The sequence below is a fragment of the Aythya ferina genome (assembly GCF_964211825.1).
Source record: "Aythya ferina genome assembly, chromosome: 3".
NCBI lineage: Eukaryota > Metazoa > Chordata > Aves > Anseriformes > Anatidae > Aythya > Aythya ferina.
In genome coordinates this window covers 114,796,816-114,821,881 of record NC_140298.1, presented here as the reverse complement: position 1 = coordinate 114,821,881, position 25,066 = coordinate 114,796,816, and the positions used below count along the sequence as shown (strand labels likewise).

The window sequence follows — 25,066 nt, the reverse complement described above, 5'->3', positions numbered from 1 at the left end:
TGCCTGCAGTCTGTTGCTTTGTGACCAGCAGTTCACTAGTGCTGTCTCACAAGGTCCCATTCTGCTCTCTAATTAAGTAAAATATCTCTATTTAAGTCCACGGGAGCGTTCTACAGTGACGAATTAGCAGCATGTAAAAATAATGCTAACCTCCAGCGTTCGTTTTGCAGAATGGAATGGAATGGAATTTCAGTAGGCTATTGCCATCTGAACTTCCCATTACACTTGTGTCTTCTGTGTGGGTCTGGCTGACTTCAACAGGCATTGCATCCATAAGCTAACGCTAAGGAAACTGGTAACTCCTCTTCACTAACTCATTTGAATGCTTCAAGTAAGAAATTTTCTTTGTTTCGTGAAAATCTTACTTGGGCAGCTTTCAGTTTATTTTTCTCCCATCTGTTAAAATTCCAGTAAAACTTGCTGATTTTTAGTGGGAGCAGAGGCAGAATCCTTGCACTTTCCCTGGACCCTTCTTAAAAGCAAACAAAACACAACTGCAAGTCTGTTGTTTTGTTATGTTTTTTTTTTTTCTTCCAAATTGATTGCTTTTTTTCCAAATTTTCTCGATTCCTGTAGATTACTGTTTGCAGTCAGAACTCAATAATAGCTTTAGTTTATAGTGATTGTATTTAAAGCTTCTATTTGTAACATTTTGTTTGCTTTATGCTATTTTTAGTCTTGTTGTTTGTCATGGCAAGCAGTGTTTAATAATAATAATAAAAGTAAAGTTTCCTAGCAATTTGAAGAGATACGTGCCTGTTTCTTGGTGTCCCCAAGGGATTCTTTAAAAAAAAAAAAAAAACACCTCTTAGGACGGGGAAATGGTCACTGAGGAAATTCATTTCCATAAATAAAGTGGATAAATCTATACGTGTGTGGTCACATTTAAGCAACTGGTCCTTTGAAACACGTTGGGATGTGGTGAAAACTTCATGGGCTTGATGTTTTGAGCTACTGTAAATGACAAGCTCTTGCACCCCTCGATCAGAGGAGGAGAAGTGGGGAATAACTTCTGCCAGCATGAAATGAAGCAGCCTGCAGGTGAATTGCACAGAAGTATCAAGGAGATGGCAAATAGGGTCTGGAAGGTGAGTGGCTCATGCAATTTCCAAAGGGTTAACAGAACTGCAATTATTGGGATACTCCTATCCGTGCGGAGTATTTTCTGGTTTGAAGCTGTAGGGTCAAAACCGAACACAAAAGTGAGAAACAAGACTGAGGAACACGGATGGCATGCAGGTGAGCTTCATTTGAAGGGGATACATTGAAGTGCTAAGCTATAAGCATTCCCTAAAGGCTGCGTGAACTTGGGTTCATTTTGTTTGTGTCCTGGTGTCTGGATTCTGTTGTAGCATTTACTTGTGTGGTCCCAGGTTGAGGTGTTGTTGACCAAATTTCTCATCGCTGTAGGTGCTGGACGATGCCTTAGCATTGCTGGATTGTTTATATGGCACTGCCATTTCTTTAAAATGCAGTGTGACAACTTCTGGCCCCTTAAGCATTTGAAAAAAAAATCTTGAATTGTAGAGGGAGAAGCAAAACTCCTTACTTTTATAAAGTAAAATGAGTGGTGTTTACCCCTTGATGACTTGGATGACTTTCCAGGTTTTTATGAAAATCTAAAAGGGACCACAAGGGAAAATTTGGCTTACTTTGTCAGAAGCCATGGAAAGGAGCTTTAATATAACTGGAAACGTCATCCGGTGATTGTACTATTGTTGCATATAGGATGACTCTTAATTGCATTTGTTTTATGTAGAGCAATCCAGTTCATGGAGTAAACATGAATTAGAATTAATTATTTTGGGGAATTTGAAATCTAAATTCTTTTGTTCTAAATTGGAATAATTGGAAAGAGTGTTTTCGGCAGGACTTCTGAAGTGGCTGAGCAAACTCAGGGGAAAAAAAAAGCCTTGAAATAACACAGTAACAGCAAAATACTTGAGTTTTAAGGTTTTTGATAGACAGTGAAGGCAGTGTAGTTATGACTTGTATTATATATGTCTAAATTTATAAATAATGCCGAAAAGGTGAGAATTCCCACCATGACTAGCTGAGAATAACTTACGGTATGGTGACCTATTATAAAGTTAAGGCAAAGCTGTGAAAACTCAGATCACAACTTCGTGAATGCTTGGAGTAGATTTGCTGCTGCAAAATACAACCCTAACCTCTGCTGTGACCTGCCCATTCCCAAACTGTGGTGGCCTCTTCTATTTCTGTCACACTTTTTTTTAATTTTATTTTTTTCTTTCAGTTAACTTCCCAGTGGGTTTATTGGAGTTATAAAACCAAACTTTTTCCTTAGGCGAAGTCAGTAAACTTTGTGTTTACTGTGCGTGGTTGTGCCACGAAGCAGAGCAGGAGATGCTTTCACCAGCACAAAAGGTGGCGGGGAGCTGTCTCTGCGCAGAGAGCAGCTGGTGTTGGGAGCGGGCAGCCTGAGGTGATGGATTGTGTTGCAGCTTTTGGCAGAAGTGCTAGTTTATCCAGTTGGAAACTGAATTTACAGCCCAAGGGTTTGAAGTGTGCCAGCAAATGCTGTTGATTGAAGCATGTTTGTCCTCCCTCATTATCATTGGGCTCAGGCTCATTGGCAGTTTATTTCTTTTGGGGAACATTAGCGAGATTTCTCTATAATCGTGGTGCTACGCTTGATCCTGTGCAGTACCCTCCCTATTTTTCACAAACTTTGCTGTACGAAGCTACTCCATGCACATGCTCTTAATTGTGCAGGACAGCAAATCTGTCTCGAGAACGGACTGAAAAAAGGAGTGAGCTTTCCTTTTGCTTACAGAGCTTCAGCAAAGCAAAGCTGCTGTCACACAGCGTGTTGGAAGAGTATTTGTTAGCTTGTAATCTCAGACCAACCGTGAAGCTGTATGTTGGAGAACTGCCTGCTGTGCTGTGTACTTGTTTCCTTGTTACCAGCTCGGATGGAAAGGAACCTGAATGCTGCTGTAACTCCAAATTCTCCTCTGTTTAGCAGCTTGCTAAACAAGTTGTAGCTTTGCTGAGTTCCTAACTTTATAATATGGCTCTCCCAGGAAAAAAAAGCTGTTCAGTGAAGAAGCCTGGAGACTCCTCTGACTTATGGCTATGTATTGAAATCCCTTACTTGTCTGCAAGCCCTAAGAGATATGTCATGCATTGGGGATTAGGAACAGGATGCATGCAATTTGTTGGCAGCCATAAAGTCATCCTTAACGTGGCTGTCACACCTTGCAGTGAAACTGAAGATTATTCTTTAGCCTAAAAGTTAGAACTGAAGAACTAACTAGAACAGCATGCCTAGGGAAAACAAATCAAGGTGCTGTGTTGTGTCTGTTGCTGTACAAAGTCCCGTTGAGCCACCAGGTTCCTGTTTTGTCACATCCTAGGAGATTCCTGTGGACCTGAAACCTCACTCCTCCCGCTTGTTTCATCTCTTCCTCATTGCTAGAAGGCCTGTTGGGTGTTAATTCGTATGGGGAGTTTCTACAGCCCCCAAGTATCAGCTCCTATCCTCTTTATCCTTCTGAGTCTGTTGTGTAAGGTTGCTGTTGAAGCATCCCTCTGCTGAGTGGGCTCTTCCAGCTTAATGCTTGTGTCCGGGGGAAAAGGGGCTTGCCCAGTGTGACTGTAAGATACCCAGTGGCTTCGCTGACTGCAAGTAATTTGCCTGTTGGGAATTAAAGACCTTATGCTCATTATACTCATTAGGAGGTCTGCTTTCCACGTAAGTTGTATTTTGCAACATACGGAGCTTGAGGCTCATTTTTGTAAACCTAAAAGCAGTGAATGCAATCTTAGTCTGAGCTAGATGTGATGGCAAACAGGTGTAGAGGTGACTGTGTTTGGAGTAGATGGCCTGTTAACATTTCTTGCTAGAGTTGGGAAGCGTTCTCAACTTAAGTTTCTTCCCAAATAGTGGCTGCTGTGAGGGTTTCCTGAGAGCACTTCCCTGGGTGTGCTCCCACTGTCAGGCTGTGCTAGTGTCGGGCTGAGCTGGCAAAAATACCGGTGAGGATTTGAGAGCTGAAAACCTGTCCTCAGGGTGACACAGGACCAGAGGGAATTAACCTGAGGCTTTCCTAGTGCCCCAGCTTCCTTACAGCGCCGCATCCTTCTCTTGTTTTAAACCCCTCCCTCGTAAACTGCATGCACAGAATCAGGTCTAGGAAACTATTCTGTCTAAAGAAGCCCCATGGCTTGATTTTTGGGACAGCAGTTGTGCAAACTGTAGTTGACCCAATACTTACAACTATTACTAGAGAGCAGCAGGCATGCAGTAGCACAAGGGCAGATCTGGAGCAGGTGAGCGTGCTGTGTTTATGTAACTCTAACCTCTTATGTTACGGGGTGAGAACAAAGCCACTGATTGTGTGTTGTTACTGCAAGAAACATCAGTAGGAGGGAGTTAATTATTCCTCTGCTTTGCTTCCACTCGGCTTATGGGAGCTCTAGGGAGGTTATGGCTTGGAGCTGGTTTAGCACACTTGTACTAGAGGCTGGGCCAGTCACTGTAAATACCTGAATTTACTCTAATGAACATGCTGATGATTAATTGGACATTTTCATGCTTCCCTTGGCTGGTATGAAGTTTATTCCTGTACCAACAGTAGGGATGCTGTTTGATCTATGTGCCTGTTACTTCTCTACCCTTCAGTGTCTCTCAGAATGATTTTTCTACTCCGATTGATGTGGGGGTAAAGCCTCCAAAGATAGCAGGATTTTCCTAAAAAGCAATGAGAATTATCACTTGGGTGCACTCCTTGCTTACTTTGTTGTTTGCTTCCTAATGTCATTAGCAATTTTTCTGTTTGCATTTTAATGGGGATGGAAAAACAGGGTACGTTCTGTCCTTGAAGTGCACCCAAAAATGAGCTTTTTTCTCCGTAATGTGTCTTAGTTGTGCTGGTTTTCTTGATGCTTTTGTGTTAATGCTGCTTTTCAACAGGGTAATCTTTTATTCCTTTAAGCTGGAGCTTGGTGTCATTTTCAAAATGTGTTCTTCTCATCCAGTGCATTACACTTTTTCTCCAAGCTGCCTGCAAGCTCAGCAGCGCCAGCCTGCCTTCCCAGGAACAAATGGGACTTTCTTAAACCCAAATCCAACACAGTGTTTCCTTACAGGGACTTCAGTCACGCCTCCTTTCTGGATGTGCTCAGCAGCTTGTGCTGATACTGTTAGGCCTTTCCCATGCCAGTAAGTGAGACAACAGCAAAATCCCTCTCTAAGCCTTGGTCAAAGTGGAATATACTTGCTACAACTTAAGCCCCAAACTTAGAATCTCTATATTTGCGTACCTACTATTTTAGAGTGTAACATAACCGTGTCTCTCTTCTCCATGCTCCTAGGGATGAGGGGAGACTCGTACTTCTTTGGCATGAGAGGCCTCGGCCACTACGGCTGCATCCTGGAGGATGGAGGTCACTTCCTGCTCTACTCTATCAACGGCGACAACGACTTAAAGAGATGTTTTACAGAAGAAGATTTCCATGAAATACTTGACTTCAACGATCTCCCGAATTCTCTCTTTGCTTGTAATGTTCACCAGTCTGTGTTTGAAAGCGAGGACAGTAAGGTACCGTGCCAGTTTCCGTACTTTGAGTAGAAGAGAAACATAGGACTTGTGTGATGTTTGTGTTCAGTGCAGTATCAAGGGAGCAGAAATGAGTTGATTTGTCACATGCAAAGAAACTGGATCGCATATGAGTTGTTTTTTTTTCAGGTGGGCAACACTGCTGTACTGTGATCTTTGTTGATTTCAAGAGCCTAAAAGCCTTTTTGCCAACTACAGTGAACAAAACTGTTTTTCTCCTGTTCAGGTTTGCAGAAAACTGAGATGTGGGTGCATGTCTCCATAGCAACTGTAGTCGCAGTCATGGTGGAGGTGGCAAAGTTAAACACATGAAAGCAGGTTCCTCTTGCTTGCTCGTCTCATACCGCTGCAACAGGAGGCTGCCTTACCTGTATTTTATCAAAGGTTTTAAGTTTTATCTTGCCTGGAAGACCTAAGATGAGTGCTAGTGGAACAAAGAGGACCTGCATGAGAATATTTTCCAACTCTGCAATTAGTTTAAAAGAGAATGGCTGAAATGATATATTGTTGATTAAAATAAAAAAAATAAGAAATAGAAATAACGATAAGAAAGTAAGAATAAAAAATAGCACAACAAAAAAACCCCACTACATTCTGCAGGATGCCGTTAGGTCTTGTTTGTAAGCCTGGAATTCTTCCTGATGGAGATGTCAGGAATATCAAACTGATAGTTTGGGGGCATTATTGTCTGATGAAGTTAGTCAAGGCTAATAATTAGGGGCACACCTGAAGCTAATTAACTTTTTTTTTGTCCAGAATACTTAATTTGGACACAAGCAGGTGGCAGCGAGGGTGAGTTTCAGCTGGAACTGGCTGATAAAACTACGGATTTGCTGGGATGGATGCAAAGCCAGGAAGGATGAGAGACCTTTGTGATAGCAGGGAAATTACCACATGAAAGGAAAACAGAACAGGACTTGCAGGGAGGCAGGCTTTCTGTTAGAGATGCTGGAAGTGCTATTTGTTGGACTAGGCAAGTACCATTTTTGCAGTGTTTTGGTTTCTTTTTTTAGACGCTTTTGTATTCCATAGTGATGTCTTGGGTATGTTTTGAGTAATACAGATGAAAAGGGAGGAAAAGTTGAGGTACAATCATTTTGTGTAGTGCTGTGATACTCATATATTTAAAAAAAAAAAAAAAAAAAAAAAAAAGTACTGTGCTCTAAACAAAAAAAAAAAAACAGCACTTGGAACTGTCTTGGAAAACAGCACATCATTTTATTCTGTTGCAGTCCTCTTGCTCATAAGCACCATACATTTACATTGTGCTATTTTGTGGACATTTTCCACACTACTAAAGTTCATTATACACATCTTAGAGGCTTGGGAATGCCTTCCTAGGTATTTCTGACTTTAAAAGGCTCTGAAAGTACACTTTCAAAGGAAGACAACAAAAGCCTGCCTAGAACTAGAGAATCTCTCTTTCCCCTGCAGAGATTCTATCCCCACGCGCTTCTGAGCTTTCCCTCTTTTTGAGGGCTGTGTTCTGGCAGTGGCTTAGTTAGAAAATGGGATGGGAGATTATGTAAGTACGTGGGATGGCAATCCCTGTGGACTTGCAGGACTTAAGGATTTGTCTTAAGAACAGCAGCTGTGTTGTGGAGGTGTCCCTTGTTCCATGTCCATAAACTGTCCGTCGGTGACGTGGATCGAAGAGCTCTGTTTGCAGGTAAGTAGTTACTGTGCTAAGTCTATATTTAGATGGGATTACCTCCAGGTTTCTCATTAAATACAAGGACCTGGGGAGCTGATTATGCCTTTTATTATTCCTGTAGAACACATACTTGCGTTCCCAGTTGATTTGTACTCATAATCCTTTCTATTATTAACTGTTGCTACAGGGTAAGGGCACACGTGATTTCAATGGGAAATATTGTCAAGTTAAGACGTTAAACATTTGAAAACCTCAAACAATCACAATTAATAAATACTGCTAACGATTACATTGTCAATTATGTATTGATCCAATGAATACACAGCAGTACAATATACTTTTACTGCTGTAGTTTGCTCTTTTAAAAGAACATACTACCGTAATTATTAAATCTGCAGGAGATCTATTTTTTTTTTTATTCACTTTGTAGAAAGTAAAGTTTTTGCAGGAGATTTGACTTTATATACTTGGAGAAAAATGGAGGTTTGATTGGTTCAGCAGTTGCAAGTTAGCTTGCAGAGAAACCTGTCAGTATGAGTGGTTATTTTGATTTGGTCTGTAAGCTTTGTTTATGCAGCAAGTTTGAAGATACAAGCTTCTGAGTAGCAATATTAATGTAAAGGATTCACACTGACAGCTTTAACACTATGTTACCTGAAGTGTTACAGAAGCTGAGCTGTCAAATTGAAGCTTTTAACAGGTACATAACCAAGCAAGACTCTTGCTAAAATGTTTCAAAGCGAGTGCCTTAAATATTTTTGTGTTAATTTGAAGGCGTTTAACTACTATGTATGACATCCAGGGTAAATCCCAGTTTGTGCTTCAGACAGCCTTGAGGGAACTTGGCTGCACGTACACCTGTGCTGTGGATAAGCCGATTTGCTTCCTCTGCCCTTAGCGTGTCCTGTGTGAGGTGCACCCTTCCAGCAATGCCTCACGGTCCTACGGTGCTTGGTAGGAAGCCTCTGCCCTGCCCATGCACGGGGATGCTGGCAGCTGAAGGCACCTTCTTCCTCTGACCATGAGGAGTTGTCCCAGCAGTGTCAGGCCAGGCTTGAGTGTTCTCCTGGTTGGCACCCTCAGGTCTCTTCATGGACACAGGGACTCTTTTAAACATGTGTTCGTGGCCAAAAAAAAATCTCCACTAGGGTCAGGGGGGTGCCTCAGACAGCTGTATTGGTGATATGGGTGTCTCAGGGTTTACACGGAGTGTTATAGCAGCCTCAGTGCACTAACAGCTCCCTATGACTGAAGAAAGGCTTTTATTTTTTTTATTTATCCACATAAACAACCTGCTGCTTCTTAAAGAAAGTCAAATTGTATGTTCTTCACAATGTGATTAGAAAATTCTGTGCTTTTCAGGTAGATTTTAAGGCAAACCAAAGGTTTGGAGAATTAAATTAACAGGGCTTTTGCAGAGCTGGGATCAAATGTGTCTGTGTCCCCGTCGTTGTCTTGTATTCTTTATTTGTTTTGGCATATAACCAGTTAATGGAAGGGGTGGGATTTTGTTTATTTTGGAGCTCACAGCACTGCCCTACTTGGGTCACAGAAATCTTATTTTTAAAGAAATTAAAAATAAAATTACTCGTAAGTCCTGGGATTTGTCACATGTCTCTAGGGGGGAAAAACTGGTGGGACTCCTTCTGTTAGCAAGGTATGGCGAGATTGAGACTGTTATTTTTGGCTGACAGAGGGACTGCTGGGTGGGGGGGTGCTGCTCCTTTTATCTTTTCAGATAAAGCAGTCCTGAAAAGCCAAAGGGCAGGGCTCTTCTCCTGAGGGTGAAAACGCGTTCATTTAACAGTTAATTGCTACATGCAGCCCTCCGGCTTTCCAGATAATAACAAAAACACAGCAAAAGTGTTAAATGTACATCACCCTGCTGTAAAACCATCCTTCTGTAACTTCGGTACTGTGGCTGTAACCTCCTCCGGGCTGAAAGCGGTAAGCACGCTGTCAAAGTGAGGCATCTGCGGCTCTGTAAGATGCTCTAATGCCTTGGGAGATGCTTACTCAAAAATGTCACTATCAGAATATGCTTACACGAGGGAAAGGCACATTTCCTCGGGTTGTTTAGAGGCTGCAAGCTCTTATTTTCTCGCTGTTCTGATTCAAGGTGGAAGCAGCGCCTTACTAAAGCCAAGAGTAATTCAGATAAAGAATGATTAATCAGTTTCCAAGCAACTTAGTTATGGTGGAGCTGCCTAGGAAATGAGAGCCGAAGTCCATCAAATTCTTTGTCTTGCCAGTTTAATTAAAATCAATAGGAGACATCATTACTATTATTATTATTTTTCCACATTTAAAAACAAAACAAACAAAAAAAACCACAAAACAACATGGCCAAATGTGCCCAGTTCTGGGCTCCCCACTGTGAGAGAGACATGGACTTACCATGGGGAGCCCAGCAACTGGCAGCTAAGATGGTAAAGGGATGGGAGCACCTCTCCCGCACGGAGATGCTGAGAGCTGGGACTCTGCATGAGCAGAGGAGGCTCCGGGGGAGCTCCCCCATGGCCGTCAGTACCCGCAGGGAGGTGCGGAGAGGCCGGAGCCGGGCTCTGCTCAGCGGTGCCCAGGGCCAGGCCCAGAGGCCCCGGGCCCAGCCTGGAGCCCCGGCGGCTCCCCCTGCCCCTCAGGCAGCACTGCTGGGCCCAGGGGTGCCGGAGCCCTGGCACAGGCTGCCCCGAGAGGGGCTGGGGTCTGCTCCTGGGAGAGCTCCCCGAGCCCAGGGCCGTGGGGCTGGGCACCCTGCTAGGGCAGGGGGGGACAGGGGCACCCAGGGGTGCTCCCAGCCTCAGCTGTGCTGTGAAGCTGTGTGTTGAAGCGATGAGCTCTCGTGCCTTTATTCTCTTGATGGGATGGGTCGGTGTGGTAATGCACAGCTGGGAGGGTGAAGGTGATACAAATGAATTTCCTGAACTGTGAGCTTAATGGAGAGGGGGGAAAAGGAGTAGAAAAGTCAAACTTAGTCAATGAAAACAGTAGTCCTGCTTTAGTGGAATTATAAAAGCAGCTAGTGTTTTCATGAGGGATTCTTTCCTGTTACAACCTTACTGACATCTATTGGATGACTTCCTGATTTTCCTACAGCAGCCTGCATTAGACTCCCTTTGATTTTACTTTAGCTTATAGAGCTCAGGCCTTGAGGAGGATTCCAGGTTATCTCAAGTGAGTGCTGGAAAATGTGTCAGAGGACGATGCTTTACGAGATCTCTGGCCTTACTCGGGGAGCTTTGTTCCTCTGTTCTTGCATTCAGCTTTCTCAACCAAGCCGATCTTCGTGCTGCTACGGCTGTTTACAGCGCAGTAAAAGGCGTTGGACAGCTCAGTGGCCTGCTGTGTTGTCTTTAACTTTTATGTGTTACTCCTGGAACAGAAACTTCCTCCCGATGCTTGCTGACTCTTCTCACACACAGTGAAACGGCTCTGCCTGCTCAGTGCTCCTTCTAAACAAAGTGGAGCCGGCGTGTCTGCTGCCATGCGTGAGATGTTTCTTTGGTTCCCTCTTCCTGCAGGCTAATTCGGGATGACGCTGTCGGAGGCAGGCTTTGTTTCTGCAGGGGGAGACCTGCTCCTCTGGCCTTCGCTTTTAAAATCTAGCTTGTGAAGTCAGAACCTCTTTGGCCATATTACATCACTGAAGCCTCTAGGTGTTGAGTCATCATTATATTTGGAGGGTGGCACGCTTCTTTTTATTCTCAGATTAGTGTTCAAGCCTGGCCCCAGTGGAAAGTCACCCTAGCAAGATGAAGTCACCGCTCCAAGGCTGGAATGGAATGCAGCCTATGTCCTGCCTTCCTGGTACACTTACTGTTGCTTTGTTTTACTTTCAGTTTTCCTACCTTTTAAGGTGGCTGTCTGCTGATACGATAGTGTTATCAGAAGCTGCCACTTGATGCAGGCTGGGGCTTGTGCTGTGGAATCTCGACTTCATTTTGTCCTGCTTTAGACAGGGGATAAGTGCTACTCCCTATCATTCTGTAAAACAAACAAACAAACAAAAATCCTTTGATATACACTGTACATGCACTCAGTAATAATAAAAATAAAAATAAACAGCCTGCACTGAAAGGCTGCAGAAGCAGTGTCCTTCCTGACTCACAGCTCCCCTCTAGGAATCGTGTCTTCCTCTCTTCTCTAGCAGGTGGTTTGCAGACATCTAAGAGCAATTTTTTCTTCTTCTGGTGTGATCACAGAAGCTGTGATCGGTGGGTCCCTCTTGGAGCCACGTTGAATCTGACATGGGGCAGATGCTGGGCTCTGCTCACAGGGACCACCCCTGCAGCCCACCACTACCAGGCCCTTGCCACCCAAACCCAGTGCATTGAAAATACCTTGGAGTACCTGTGGGGTGCTGCTCTTGCTCTGGGAAGTGTGCAGAATGAAACAACTCATTTCCAGTCGCATTTGTCACTTACAGTGTATAATTCACCTAATTCATCTCAAATCCTTCCTCTGTGATCCATAGCTGTGCATTACGGTATTTCAGCTAACAAGATCAATGAGCTTTTTTGTTCTGCAGCTGAGGTCCCACCTAATTTATGTGCTGGAATAACAGTCTTCAGTCATTCAGCCCCGTGATAAAAGTGCTTTCTTCAGTGTGACTGAATCAGTGTTTGTCGTTCGTAAATCTTCCTCGGTTAACTTTTTGGGGTGCAGCTGCTGGACCTTTTAGTCAGTTAGTGACTGTTGGAAGGGGATCCTGGTGTAACAGCTCCTGGGTCCACCTCTTGTTTCTGTGCTTTACTCTCAGCTCAGTAGCGAGTGCTGTCGGGGAGCTCAGCTGATGTGAGGGTGGACGTTCTCTGCCCTATGAACCATCTGAACAGGACTGCTGCTAAGATCCCAAAGCTGTCCTGTACCCCCTAGGACCACAGAACCACAGCAAGAGCAAGGAGCTGAGGTTTTACCAGAGAAAGGGCAACAGGGAAGTTGGCATTTGGGTATCTAAGACGTGTTCATTCTAATTCGGGGGAAGAAAATGAATTAATTGCTCTGATCAGTGTGCCTTGCTTATTCAGTATTTTCACGTTTATTTATAAGGATGTTATTTAAAGCTGCTCTTATTGCTGTTCATAAGACAACTTGCTGAAGGTACTAAAGGAGCTCTTACATATTTATACACGTATATAGGGTCTGACACCAGCCTTTGAAGGGATCTGCAGAATTCCTAATGGAACTGTAAGGAGTCATTAGCCTGGTCTGGTTTGGGCATTCCTTCCTCTTCCTTCCCTCTCAGGTGGGTCTGCCTCATAAAGGCTTCAGCACTTCTGTTTTTCTGGAGCAACGCATCAGCTTCCCAATTTGGTAGCCCTCAAAGAAGCATGAAGGGCACACTGAGACTGCCTGGGTACAGCAGCATGGTCAGGCTGAATCTGGGCATGTGCTCTGTTCTTCTCATGGCAGCAGAAGGTATATTTGGCCAAAACTATCCCGTTGACATCCAGGAATTAGCAAGCTCCAAATATTCCCCAATTCAATGAATGTTTAATTCCTACTCCCAGAAATGTTCTATTAAAAATAAACGAATAAAATACAAGCCGTGAGTATTTCTGGACCCAAAATGCCTGTAACGTGGATGCTGTCGAGCAATTCAGCTCGTGCTTGGGGTTATTTTCCCATCTGTGCTCAGGGTGCCTGGGAGCAGAAATGCCCTTGCTTCAATGGGAGAACGTGCCTGGCACCAGCCCAAGTGGGCCGAAGGTAGGACCCTATTTGCTGCTGTTGAAATCTGGAGCAGTGTTTCAAAGCATCTAGCTATACTGGTTGTTTGTAAATCACAAAAATAAACTGATTAATGTTCTTTCCAGAGCACGTAATATGGCGGCTGCTGTCTGCTTTTTAAATTTGGAAACGTACTTTTCTCCTTAAAAGCAGCTATGGAAAAATTCTTCTAGTATCAGCTTTTTGTGGTCATGCTCTACCCTGCAGCCTAGAGGGTTATCTCAAGAAACCAGGGGGGTGGGTGGGAAATTTTTCATGGGAAAGGATCATTCAGAGGACTTTTTAATAATAATAATAATAAAAATTCTGAATATTTTAGAGGATAATGAGACACGTTCAGGTAGCCGTTGGTAAACTCATGCTAAGGGTTAGGAGGACCTGCTGTTGTGTCATGAGAAAACGTGGGCTGTGAGAGCCACGGGGAGTTGCAAGGTCTCATCCATAAGGCAGTAAAGAATTATTCCCATTTTAACTACCCTTTCACTCACACGATGGACACTGTAGGATAAACCATGGGTAGGTCTGATCCAGACATCCCTAAACACTGAACAAATGTAGATTAAGATTCCACTCTGCAGTTGTCTGTCTCCTCTAATAGGTTGAACTAAATTCCTGCACTCAGATGCCTTTTGATCGCTGAGGAAGCCGAGGTCTGGCCTGGAGCAGCGAGGCCAGTGTGCCTTCCTCTTAACCTGCTGCCAGCACTGGCCAGGACGGGAGTTCAACCAAGGACGTCGGCTGACAGAGAAGGTTTTCGTGTAGGTTTTATATGCTTTCTGATTATTCCATGCAAAAACATCTGAGATGTTGAGTGTACATGGAATGCGGTCTCTTTTCCCCAGGATTATAGCAGGATGCGTTGTTTCCTGGGATCAAGAGCAAGAAAACTTAGGAGCAATCTCTCCATGTGATTTTTATGTTATTTCATATTTGCCAAGTTTGAGAGGGTTTGATATATTATATAACTGGTGCTATTCTTGACCAGTTTTACTCCTATTTTTTTTTTCTTTCTGAGGTGCAGCATGTTTCTTGTAAAGCCAGGAAGCTGGATGCCAAGCTGCACTTGGTGCGGTAAAACAGCAATAACTTCCACAGGAACATCCTTGCATCTAATTGAAACTTGTGTTGGCACAATGCGTGGTAAAGGACCGAGTCAACTTTTCTGGTATCTACTGATGCAAGCAAGAGCTGCGTCTTTCAAGGAAAAAGCTGCCTTGCTGTAGTTTATAGTAAACTCCCTGGTTTGTCCCACTAAGCAGGTCTTAACCACTGACGCCTGATAATAACAACAAAAAAACAATTTTGCCCCTCTCTCTCTAGCAAACTGTCATTTTAAAGTCAACAAAAACCTGTTTATCTAGCTGATAGTAATCAAAAAGTGCAGTAAAGCCACCCTAATGTGGTTAGGGCAGCAGCTGTTCCTTATTTTAATGCCATCAGAGGGTCTAATCCATCCACAAGTTCGGATATCAGTTTTCTGGCCCAAGGAAAAGGCTTTTAAATGAAGGTCAGCCTTTATTACCAATGCATGAAGACATTGCATTCAAAGAAGCTATATTCTGGCTTAATCACATTCAAAATAGTAAATTTACAATTCTAATTACTGGTTACTTAAGGGAATTTCTCAAATGTTTCATACAAAATAAATGTTAAGAACACCGCACCAGAGGTTGTTTAATAAATCAAATAATGCTTAACAGGGGTTGAAAAAAAAACATGCCTGAAAGGCAATGTAGTCTTGAAAAATTAGATCCTAGAAGGTGAATTCAGGTAATGCAAGGTGCAGAAGAGAGCCAGCAGCTTTCAGACTGCAGCGTTGCTTGAGACAAATTTCAAAGACAAATTTCACAACAGATCAGAGCAGAGAGGTGAGAGATCAAATTCCGAGTTGAATCAAGGTGAAAGGAATGCTCAATTACTTCTGTGCATTTCAAAATGTGTCTCCTGTGCCAGATCACTTCATGTTTCTTTCAGGTTGCTGGAAGTTAGAGCGTTCGCTGCCTTAGTGCGGGGATTTCTCTGTGGCTCTTCTCAGATCAGATCCTCAGGCAGTGTGAACTGTAACAGATCCGCTGATAAGCTGCACCGTCCTGTCAGCTGAGGATTTTGTTCCACTTCTCAGTTTCCTGTGCCATATGAGTGCATGAATGATGTTAAAAGTGAAGCATCTTGCACTTTTTTTATTGTCTTGCTTTAAGGTGATCACTTTTAACAATGGTGGTTCATTTGCTATAATTTGATTGCATTTTATAGACACTTTACCCTGCCTGGATTACGTGACTTCTACAGTGGGCTTTGAAACTTAATACAGAAGCAGAGGCGTTGCAGATGTGGTAGCTGCAACGTGTACGTCTCTGAGGGATGAGAGAAACCTTTTCCATGCAGTAGAGACTAATGAGCTGGAAGTTTAGATGACAGTAGGATGGGAAAAAGAAATTACGATATCCCTGGCAATAGAGTAATGAAGGCATCTATTACATAGCAGCAGGGTGGATTCGACTCGGGGTATGTGTTGTTTCTTAATTGACTTTGCAATTAGCCTAAAAAGCATAGAGATTGTCAGACTGCTTCACGCAATCATTTAGAAATTTTGCATTTAATGTTCTTGTATGTAGTGTTATGGAGAAATATGATAGTTTCTCCTGCCTTTTGAGTGGCTTTTGAGGGAAGAACAAAACCAATAAACCTCAGAAGATGCTGAGGAAGTGAAGTGCGAGCCCCTTTCTGAACAGGAGTTGGCCCTGTTTCTAAGGCATTTAATTTGGGACCAGAGTTGTGTGTGCCATGGTGTCAGGCAATACGTGCCCTTTCTGTCTTCATTCACGACTCTTCAAAACACTGATGGTGTGACCCTGTAGTATCCCTGACTGAACTGCAGTTGGTTTGCTCAGAGGCTCAGCTACCTGTTCCTTTCACGTCGACTTTGGTGGTATTTCACGTGGTTTAAATAGTGTTACATCATGCCGTAGGGCTATCTGCATCAGCCTCCTGCCTGTTTGGAAACGAATGTGATTTTTGTTTGGTTTTCCAACTCATGGGACTTCATACACAAACTGAGAGCCTTGCCAGAGCGCAGGTACTTGTCCTGAGGCTAGCTCCCGTGCCATTTCAGATGCACTTAATGTACTCCAGCAAGTTGTGCTTTCTTTTGGCACTGGCTATTTTCACTTTCTTGCCTTTACCTCAGCTTTCAGGTGCATTCTCCTAAGAACCTGTGCTTAACAAGCAAAGAGAAAATTTGGATCACAGTGATACATGCTCATGTAAGTAACTTCCAGACCCGTTCTGGGGGCCCATTCATACCCACTAGTGGTCCAGTTGCTCCAAATAAACGTGAGTGGCTGCTTCTCACCATCTGACTTAAAGGCTTTGGTCATGGACAGTTCCAAATTCCTTTAATGTCTGCTGCTGATGACAGAAACAGTGGAAATATATCATGGACCAGTGTTCTGCTGTCTTCTTCTTGTCTTCTGTAAATCCCCTTATCTCTTACAAATCTTCCTTGTTACTACAGCCAGTTCACTTCAGGTATTGCTTAAACGTAGTGCCTGCTCTACCTCCTGTGTGTGCTGTGGTGTAGCTGCTTCTGATACGAGGACTCTCATTGCTCCTGCTTGTCTTGCAGTTAGAGGGAGAAACACATACCATGGATAATTACACGAGTGTTTCTGAGAAGGGTAATCTCTCTTTTGCTTATTCCAGTTTCAAATAATTTAAATAAAGCTTAGAGCTTCTCGTAAGTCTTTCCTGAAGAAATGGTTGTATCAATTACTGATGGTCTTAATATATCACTCTTGCAGTTTTATAAGTGAGGTTTTTTTCCTGACCCCTTGCTGTTTTATGACTTAAATATAACCGATGCGCTGAGTCCTGTGTATGTGTTCAAGCTGAGAAGTTTTTGTGGAGGTAACTGCCCCTGGAGCACATTTCAGGTGATCTGTTTAAAATCTTATTGCATTACAGTCTGGCTGTTCCATACAGAGTGATCTGATTGACACACAGGCAATGAAAGCAACCGTTTAAAATAGCTTGTGCAAACTGTTTGTCTGCCTGGGATGTATCTAATTCATGTCTGAGAATCAAATCCTTATCTGGTACTTGTGGGAAACTTCAGCCGGAGATTCCTTACCAGTACCTTTACTGAATGTAGTACAAAATGAGATTTTCCTGCGAAACTTCCATTCCCAGAATATTCCTGTATGTTCCTGCCCATTCCTCCCCCCTAGCAGACTCTTGCACAGATCTGCACGTGGAATGAGAAGCATTCCTCCATGAAGAACAGAGCACAGCTACTTTCTGGCAGTGTATCTGACAGGGAGCGCAGGCTGAATGCAGACATCAGCAGTCACCGGAACCTCAGAATTCCTCCTAAGCTGAACATCATGTGAGGAGAGTGACTGTTGTGGGATTTCCTGCTGCTTATATGTACTGCAAATAAGTGGTATGCAGTTTCTGGCTAGGCTGATCTCCTTGAAGTATTTAGTAGCTACTTTGCTTTTCTTTCTACTCCATTAACAGTTAGTGCCCTCCCTCTTTACTTTGCTTTTGAAGGACCTTCAGCTATCCTTTATCTACTTTGTTGTAGCATATAGACTGCTGTTACCCCCAGGCCTGTAAAACATGGGTTGCTTTGGTATCCCATGACACTGATTTTTGTTTAGGAAAAACCAGATTCTGGTTAATACCTTTTCTTTTGAACTTTGTGGTGCACCTGAATGTCATTTATGCTGTTCTTTTCTTTTTGCGGTCATATCTTAGGCATGTGGAATAAGGCTAGGGGAGAAGATTTGAAAGTAGGATTTTCACACAGGCCCATTGTGCCTAAAAAACAAGAAACACCAAAATAATGGAATTCAGGATGAATATTATGAATGTGAAAGGCACTGTTCCACGTCTTCCTTCTGATCTCTACTTGCAGCAATTCACCTTGATAGCGCAGGTAATCTACATAGTTATAAATTAAGATTATTCATGTGGTATAAAGGAAAATCCTGACTGGGGCAATAAAAACAAAGCAAAACAAAAAATCTGCTGTCTGTGAATGCTTAGTGCTATGAGAGCTGAAGGACATCAGCAGATGTGTGCTCTGCTCTGACGGAGTGCCAGGGGTGCCATCTGCTGTCTCCTGCTTGTACCGCATGGCTCTTCAAAGCTCTGCAAAGGAGGGAAGGTAAAAATAAAGGTACCACAGGCTAGTTTAAGGCATAGAGGATTAAATACCTTGCTACTTGAGTATCAAATACAAAATATGTTTTAATCCTTGCTGGTTTTGCGCAATACAAATGGCAGTGTTCACCCTAAATACATTTCAGCCTTTGAAAATTACTTTACAGGGTAATTTTTTATTATCATCAGGGTTCTTTTGCAGTGTGTTCCTCCTGGTTAATGGAGATTCAAATTTTGCAGTGCATTGCAGTTCGTTATCTGAGCTTAGCTTCTAGCTGTGCACCTTTTTTATCTTGCTTATCAACTTTTTCGCATATTTCTGAACTGTTTCCTTACTCCACTTGCTAGATTTCATCTGTAATTTCCTGTGTATAGCTAGGAAGTGAAACAGTGAAATTATTTATTGTGCTTGCTTGTAAACCTGGTAAAACAGATTCTATTTTTCAAGGGAAAAATAGCAGCAGTGCTACAAGGTAAGGCTGTGTAAATAGCTGGCTGTATCTGATTTAGTAATAAAATGGAGAGAAGGGGCAAACTTGACAAGTACAATTTAACTAGACACTAGAGTAGTTTATGGCATATTCATTAGATCAGTTCTAAAGGGGAAAATCTGTTCTGTCTTCCTTGTCATAGTTTTCTTTAAAGTCTAAATTGATGTATTACTTTGGGTCGCTCAAGTGAATGTCAGTAAGTCTCTACCAAGAAGAAATTTGATCCTAATAAGCACAAAAGTGCAATATCTAATGCTGTAGTCCTAGGCTGTGTTGCTGCTGTAAATCAAATAACGTTCTGACACAGCTTCCAGCGCTGTAATGTGAGATAATCTTTTCAACTGAATTGTTAAAATTGTCCGTGACGTGCTTTTGGCTGGGGACAAATAGTACTGTCCCTTACAACTTCCAGGGATGGCTTGGGAGTCTGAAGAGGCCCAGGGATCACTCTCTATAGCTGTTTCAGAAGGTAAGAGTAAGCTTTCTTTGAAATAATTCATATGTCAATTAATAGGGTAGGGTTCAGTTACTGAGACCTGCCTCACTTCGTGCTTATTGGTCCAGGAGCTGTGTTTGGGGTCAGGACGGGGCCTTCGTTCCCAGCCTGAGCAATGATGTGGGTTCTTTTATGTCTCAAGTCCTATCCTCAGACCTACATTGTCATCTTGGACTTCTGTTGCAGCCTTTCTTGTTCTCTCTGTGGACCCATCTCCTGCTGCTCCTGACTCCCTGAGTAGCTCCAGGCCTTTTCCTTTGCTTGCTGGGGCTGGATGCTGTGCCCAGCCCATCCTGCAGGATTGGGCCCCGGTCCCTGAGGGCACTGCCCGTGCTGCGGTCACCCTCTGCTTCCAGTTCACCCTCCTCCAGGAGCAACTCTGCTCTTGTTCTCCCTGACAGTTGGGAGGAATTGGGAATGAGCCTCGGCACTGCTTAATTTGCTTCTTGTGGAAGTAGCTCTGGTGTCCTGATACCAGCTTAAGCCTGCTGGATTAGTTGAGATTTCTCATGTGATATCTTGGGATCACGTGCTTGAACATATGTCTGGGGTTTAGCTGGTTACTCGTGGAAGTACTGCATGTGAAATAGGGGCAATCATTCTAGAAATGCCTAATAGAGGAGAACGAACGCCTTTTAAAGGGTTGTGCAAGATCAAAGCCTGGGTGCACCTGCCTCACGAGCCCCTAAAGTGAAAGAGGTTTGCTCCAGAGACTCTTGGAAGAGCTGAATACAGACTGCAAAGGCAGGTCCTGGTGTGAGGGGTACAACCTGAATCTTGATGGCCATCAGTGCCAGAGATGATGTGGTAAAGGTGATTTATTAGTGGCTGCACCCACATGCAGCAAGTGGGCAGCAACGCATTGGACTTGAAGCACAGGTAATTAAAAATGGGTGTTGGGATAATATTTGAGATAATATTTTGAATTGTCCCATATCTTATATGGGACAATATTTTGGGATAATAATTGGGATAATATTTGGGATAATAGAATATTTGAAAACCTTGGAATGACGCTATCAGGACCTCTGTATTTCCTACCATCTTTTTCTACATCTACCAAAACATTTATACATCAGAGTTTTCTCCTTCCTTAAAGGACAAAAGCAAAACTTCTGAAAGCCTTTAACCCCAAAATGGTGTCCATTAATATCTCATCCTAGCATTCCTCTAAGGACTAGGGATAGATGCTTGCATGCTTGGTCAGAAAGGTTAGAGAAAACATCTGAAGTGGGAAGTCACACGGTTCCTTTACCTTTGCTTTTCTCCTCTTGCTGTTTGCTTTCCTCTAGACAACAGCCTCACTTCTCGTGGGTTGTGAACTCAGAGGGTGCTGCTGCACGCACATTGTTATTTCATACTGTAGGACCTACTTTTCAAATTACCTTATCTTTAACTAAAACATGCATCTAGGAAAATGACATTTATTTTTTAAAGCCTCTTTGTGCAAGTTACCACGATAACTCAAGTTTTGAGCATCCATCAAACTTACAGGACATTTCAGACAGTTTGTACGGTTGCTCCTACTTGAATAAAATCACTGCCAGCTTGGACATTGCAGCTGAGCTGGAGCTGCTGAGCAAAAGCTGAGTAGAAATCCTCTGCAGGGTTTGAACAGCACATTTTATACAACTGCAATTTAAGTGCTCTGCAGTGCTGAAGGCAGTCTTCCAAAAAGCAAGTATTGATATAAGCACTGCGGGAAACCGATTGCTTCTTAGTGCTTTATATTAATAAATAGCTTTTAATACTTCTTAATTGTCTGCTGAGCTCAGAATCCTAATGCGTTTTTAAATATCCAGTGTTTCATCTCTGTGTGTATGTTCCTCACATTTTCATATTTGCTCAAGACTTTATGGGTCTCCTACTGTGACAGCTAACTTTTGATGAAATGGCTTCTCTGCTCTACTGATGGCAGTGAGCTGGATGGAGAAGTTTGAGAATTTTTAAACAAGCACTTAATAGTGGGTCGATGATGTTCTTTCTGGAGTTAACAGCTTTCCAGGGCTTAAATAAATCTTGTTCTTCTAACCTGAGATGAATGGCTGGTATGTGCTAGTGGATTCCTTCAGAAAAGGTGCCTGGCTTGTGCTGGAAGGGTTTAGAACCTGGCCCTTAGCAGTGGTGCTGAATAGAAATACATAAATATAAAAGACCTCAGGTACAGAGATTACTCGGAACAAAGGCAAAACTTATTCCTGGATACGTTGCTTTGCTATCCTCGTGTGCTAAAGGTGTCAATAAGGAGCATGTGATTTCCAAGAAAGCATGGCAACCCTCTGCCCCCCTTGAGTCTGCAAGATTAAATTTCTTTTGCTTTTGTGCCCAGGAACACGGCTGTACTGCTGGGGTAGCTTCAGGCTCTCTGTGAAGCTTGCACTTTATGTTCCTGTGGGGTACTGGTTTTACCCTGCTGGGCAGCCAAGCTCCACCACAACTACTCTCTCACCTGCCCTTCCATGAAGAGAAAGGGGGAGAAAATGCAATGGAAAGGGCTCAAGGGTTGACATAAGGACAGGGGGCCCGGGGCCTGCTCTTGTGGGGGCTCTCCACGGGCTGCAGCCTCTTCCAGGCCACATCCACCTGCTCCACAGGGGGCTTCTCCACGGGCTGCAGCATGGAGATCTGCTCCATGTGGGACCCCTGGGCTGCAGGGGGACAGCCTGCTCCACCAGGGGCCTCTCCACAGGCTGCAGGGGAACTGCTGTGTGCCTGGAGCAGCTCCTGCCCTCCTGCTGCACTCACCTGGGGGCTGCAGGGCTGCTTCTCTTCTCTCCCAGCTGCCGTTATGCAGCAGCTTTTTTCCCTTTCTTAACCCTGCTCTCCCAGAGATGCAAACAGCATCGCTCTCTGGCCACCGGCAGGGCCCTTATCTAACACGGGGCAGCTGCTGGAGTCTTCTCACAGAGGCTGTGCCTGCAGCCCCCCGCTACCAAAACCTCACCACACAAACCCGATACATACATAAGCAGTGAGTTCGGTGCAGCCTAGGAAAAAATACAATAGCTTATTTTTGTGAGGGGAAACTTCCTGTTTCCCAACATTGATAGAATGAATGTGAGCTCTTATTTCACTTTCAGGATGTGTTTTCCCTTTCACTGCTGGAATCCCTGGTCTGTCTAAATAGACTCGCCAGAAGGTGGAGATAAGGACCTTTTGAAAAGCTTGGAAAGGGAGCTTGGGAGCTTTTCCCTTCGTGCAGGTACTTTAAATTCTCAACTTGAAATAAGCCAGTAGTTCAAACTGTGTATCATATTCAACCAATTGTGTGAGTTTGGTTCTTCATACCAGCTGATACAAGGGTATTTCTACCTGCACCTATAAATTATCTTGGATACATATTAATTAGAAAATCCTTAGTGGATAGTTTGGAGTCCATGTGGTGGAGAGGAAACACAAATGTGCAATTACAGACCTGTTTGGGGCTTGAGACCCAGCTTCACAAGTTTATCTTTCTATCCTGGCTGCTTGCTTCATCTGTGTATCAGAGGGCTCCTGCCTAGTGTGCCAGGGATGTTGTTAGGGTAAATGCATCGTGAGGATTATTTAAGACATTTAACGTACCTTGCTATTACAGGTAGCCGATGAATGTTGCTTTTTTATTATATTTTCTTTTTTGTTTTTAAACAGGGAGTGGTGGAAGGAAATATTGTTGCATTAAGACAATTGGAGTCAGATCCACATTTGTGCATGTCTGTTGTCTTATTTCACAGTCTTTCTGAAGTATGTAGGAAAGCAAGGTACTGCATAAGATGGATAAAGTAACAGCCTGGCTTAGATAAATGGGATCAGCTAAAATAGGCAGTGGTAAATGATTTATTTAAATTTACCGTGTGTTTGGAACAAAATGGGAAGATTGAGTACTTCTGCTCTTCAGAGACCAGCCGTGGTAAGGAGACTGGGTTTTGTTTGAAATAACTTAATAAAATTCTAGTTTTGATTCTTTGCATCTCCTGCTTCCAACTTAGAGTTATATTACTTGTAAAGTATTGCACTTTATTTGGGGAGTGGCTTGGGGGGTGTTCCATGCATCCTGAAATATTTGAATTACATCAGTAGCTTGAATATATTGAATATAAACATACAGAAATTTTTTCAAGGCTTGCAAACAGGTCTTATTTCTCTCTGCCTGATGATGTGATCATTGAATTGTACTTACCTCTACCAGAAGGTGGTAAGTTCTGCCATTTCTAATTCCCTCCATTGCATACTTATTGGACCCTAGAGCAGAGGAACATAAAAGACATTCAGATGAGCATACATTTGGGGATATATTCACGGATGCTGTAGAGAAACATGTTTGATAAACTTATTCATACATGGGCCCAGGAGGAATAAAACAAAACAAAAAACAACTGAACTTCAGTCAGGGTTATCACGAATCAGTTGACATGGCACCGGTTCCTACATGAGAGCATTTCCTCCTTCACAAAGAAGGATGTACATTCTTTATAGTAACTTCTGTCTTTTTTGCAGCTGATATATGAGATGCAGTTAATTGGAGAAAAGTATTTTTTGCTATTTTAATTTTCTACTGGGAACTAGGTTTGGTTCCTGGAGTCATACTGAATGACACTACTCCAGTGTTCTGCTGCAAGAAGCTTTTAGAAGCTGATGCCCTTTTAGCATAATAAATGGAAGTCTTACCCAGACAAAAACTTTCTGATAAGTTATCAGCTAGAAAGTTAAAATGCCAAGCCAACGTCTTTTTTTTTATTATTTTTTTTATTTTACGATTGGTTCATTGTTTCACATGATGAAACTTTCCTTATCTGAATGTTAAGCTCTTTGGGAATATGACTGTTGTTCATACAGCACCTATACAATGTACTGGACTCTACAGGGATAAACAAGAACAAAACGAATAATAAAAACTAGTGATGCCAGGAATTCGTTTTCTTTTTAAGCGTAGATATGACTCGTATGCTTCTGTTATATCTTAAGTGATCTTGCTAATGTTATTTTGTATTTATACGTCTTTAACTTTTCAGTGAATGTTCAGCAAACATTTAATTATAAACTTCCCTTTCCAGGTGCTATTTCACAACTGATTTACTGTGTGTAGAAGGAATTAACTCTGTATATTCACATAAACTGAGTGTGAAGAACTGCTTTTTTTGTATCTGTGTATGAATGGGCAGATGATAAACAGCCCCCTGCAGCGGTACGGGCTGACTGCCTGGGGAGCAGCTTGCCAGAAACGACCTTAAGTCCTGGTGGACACCAAACTGAACGTAAGCCCCCAGACCTCCTGGTGGTGAAGAAAGTCAAAGACATTCTGAGCAGCATTAGGCCAGGTTGAGGGAGGTGGCCCTTCCCCTCTGCTCGTCCTGGTGAGACCCAGGAGGGTGCTGTGTCCAGTTCGGGGCTCCGCAAGATGAGAGAGATGTGGACACGTTGCAGAGTCCTGCAAAGGGCCATGGAGGTGGTTAAGGGACTTGAACCCTGTGTAAGGAGAAGGCGAGAGAGCTGGTTGCTTAACCCAGAGAAGAGAAGGTTCAGGAGGATCTTACCAGTGTGTGTAAATACCCAGCTGGCTTGTGGGAGAAGCCAGGCAGCTCTTCTTGGTGGTGTCCGCTGAAAGGACAAGTAGCAGTAGACAAATTGGAATAAGAAATTCCCTTTAAGCATAAGAAAAAAAAAGTCTTTACTGTGAGGTGGTGAACTGCTGCCACAGGTTCCCCAGAGGCTGTGGAATCTGCAGTTTGGAAATATCTGAAACCTGGCTGAGCACAGCACTGAGCAGCCAGCTGTGGTTTGAACCTGCACAGAGCAGGGAGTTGGATTGGGTGATCTCCAGAGCTGCCTTCTCCCTGCAAATCTTTTGTGATTCTTACTCATCCTTCTCCCCTTTCAATAATAATAATAAAAAATTACAGTTTAAGACTGTCTTATAAAGAATTCCTTAAAAAAAAAAAAAAAAAAAAAAAAAAGCTCTGTGTGA

General features: G+C 43.1%; 1 protein-coding gene and 1 long non-coding RNA gene across 2 annotated transcripts in view; both read left to right on the top strand.

Annotated features, from left to right (window-relative positions):
• Positions 1–25,066, top strand: part of RCAN2 (regulator of calcineurin 2) — a 78,751-nt gene that overhangs the window by 2,174 nt on the left and 51,511 nt on the right. The window contains exon 2 of the mRNA XM_084514415.1: positions 5,341–5,567. Within this exon, the coding sequence (XP_084370541.1) occupies positions 5,343–5,567 (225 nt within the window). The 5' untranslated portion in view covers positions 5,341–5,342. The remainder of the gene's footprint in view (positions 1–5,340; positions 5,568–25,066) is intronic.
• On the top strand, positions 5,583–6,127 carry LOC311434309. The gene is made up of 2 exons (XR_014691378.1): positions 5,583–5,714; positions 5,812–6,127. It is a non-coding gene; the product is annotated as an uncharacterized lncRNA (long non-coding RNA).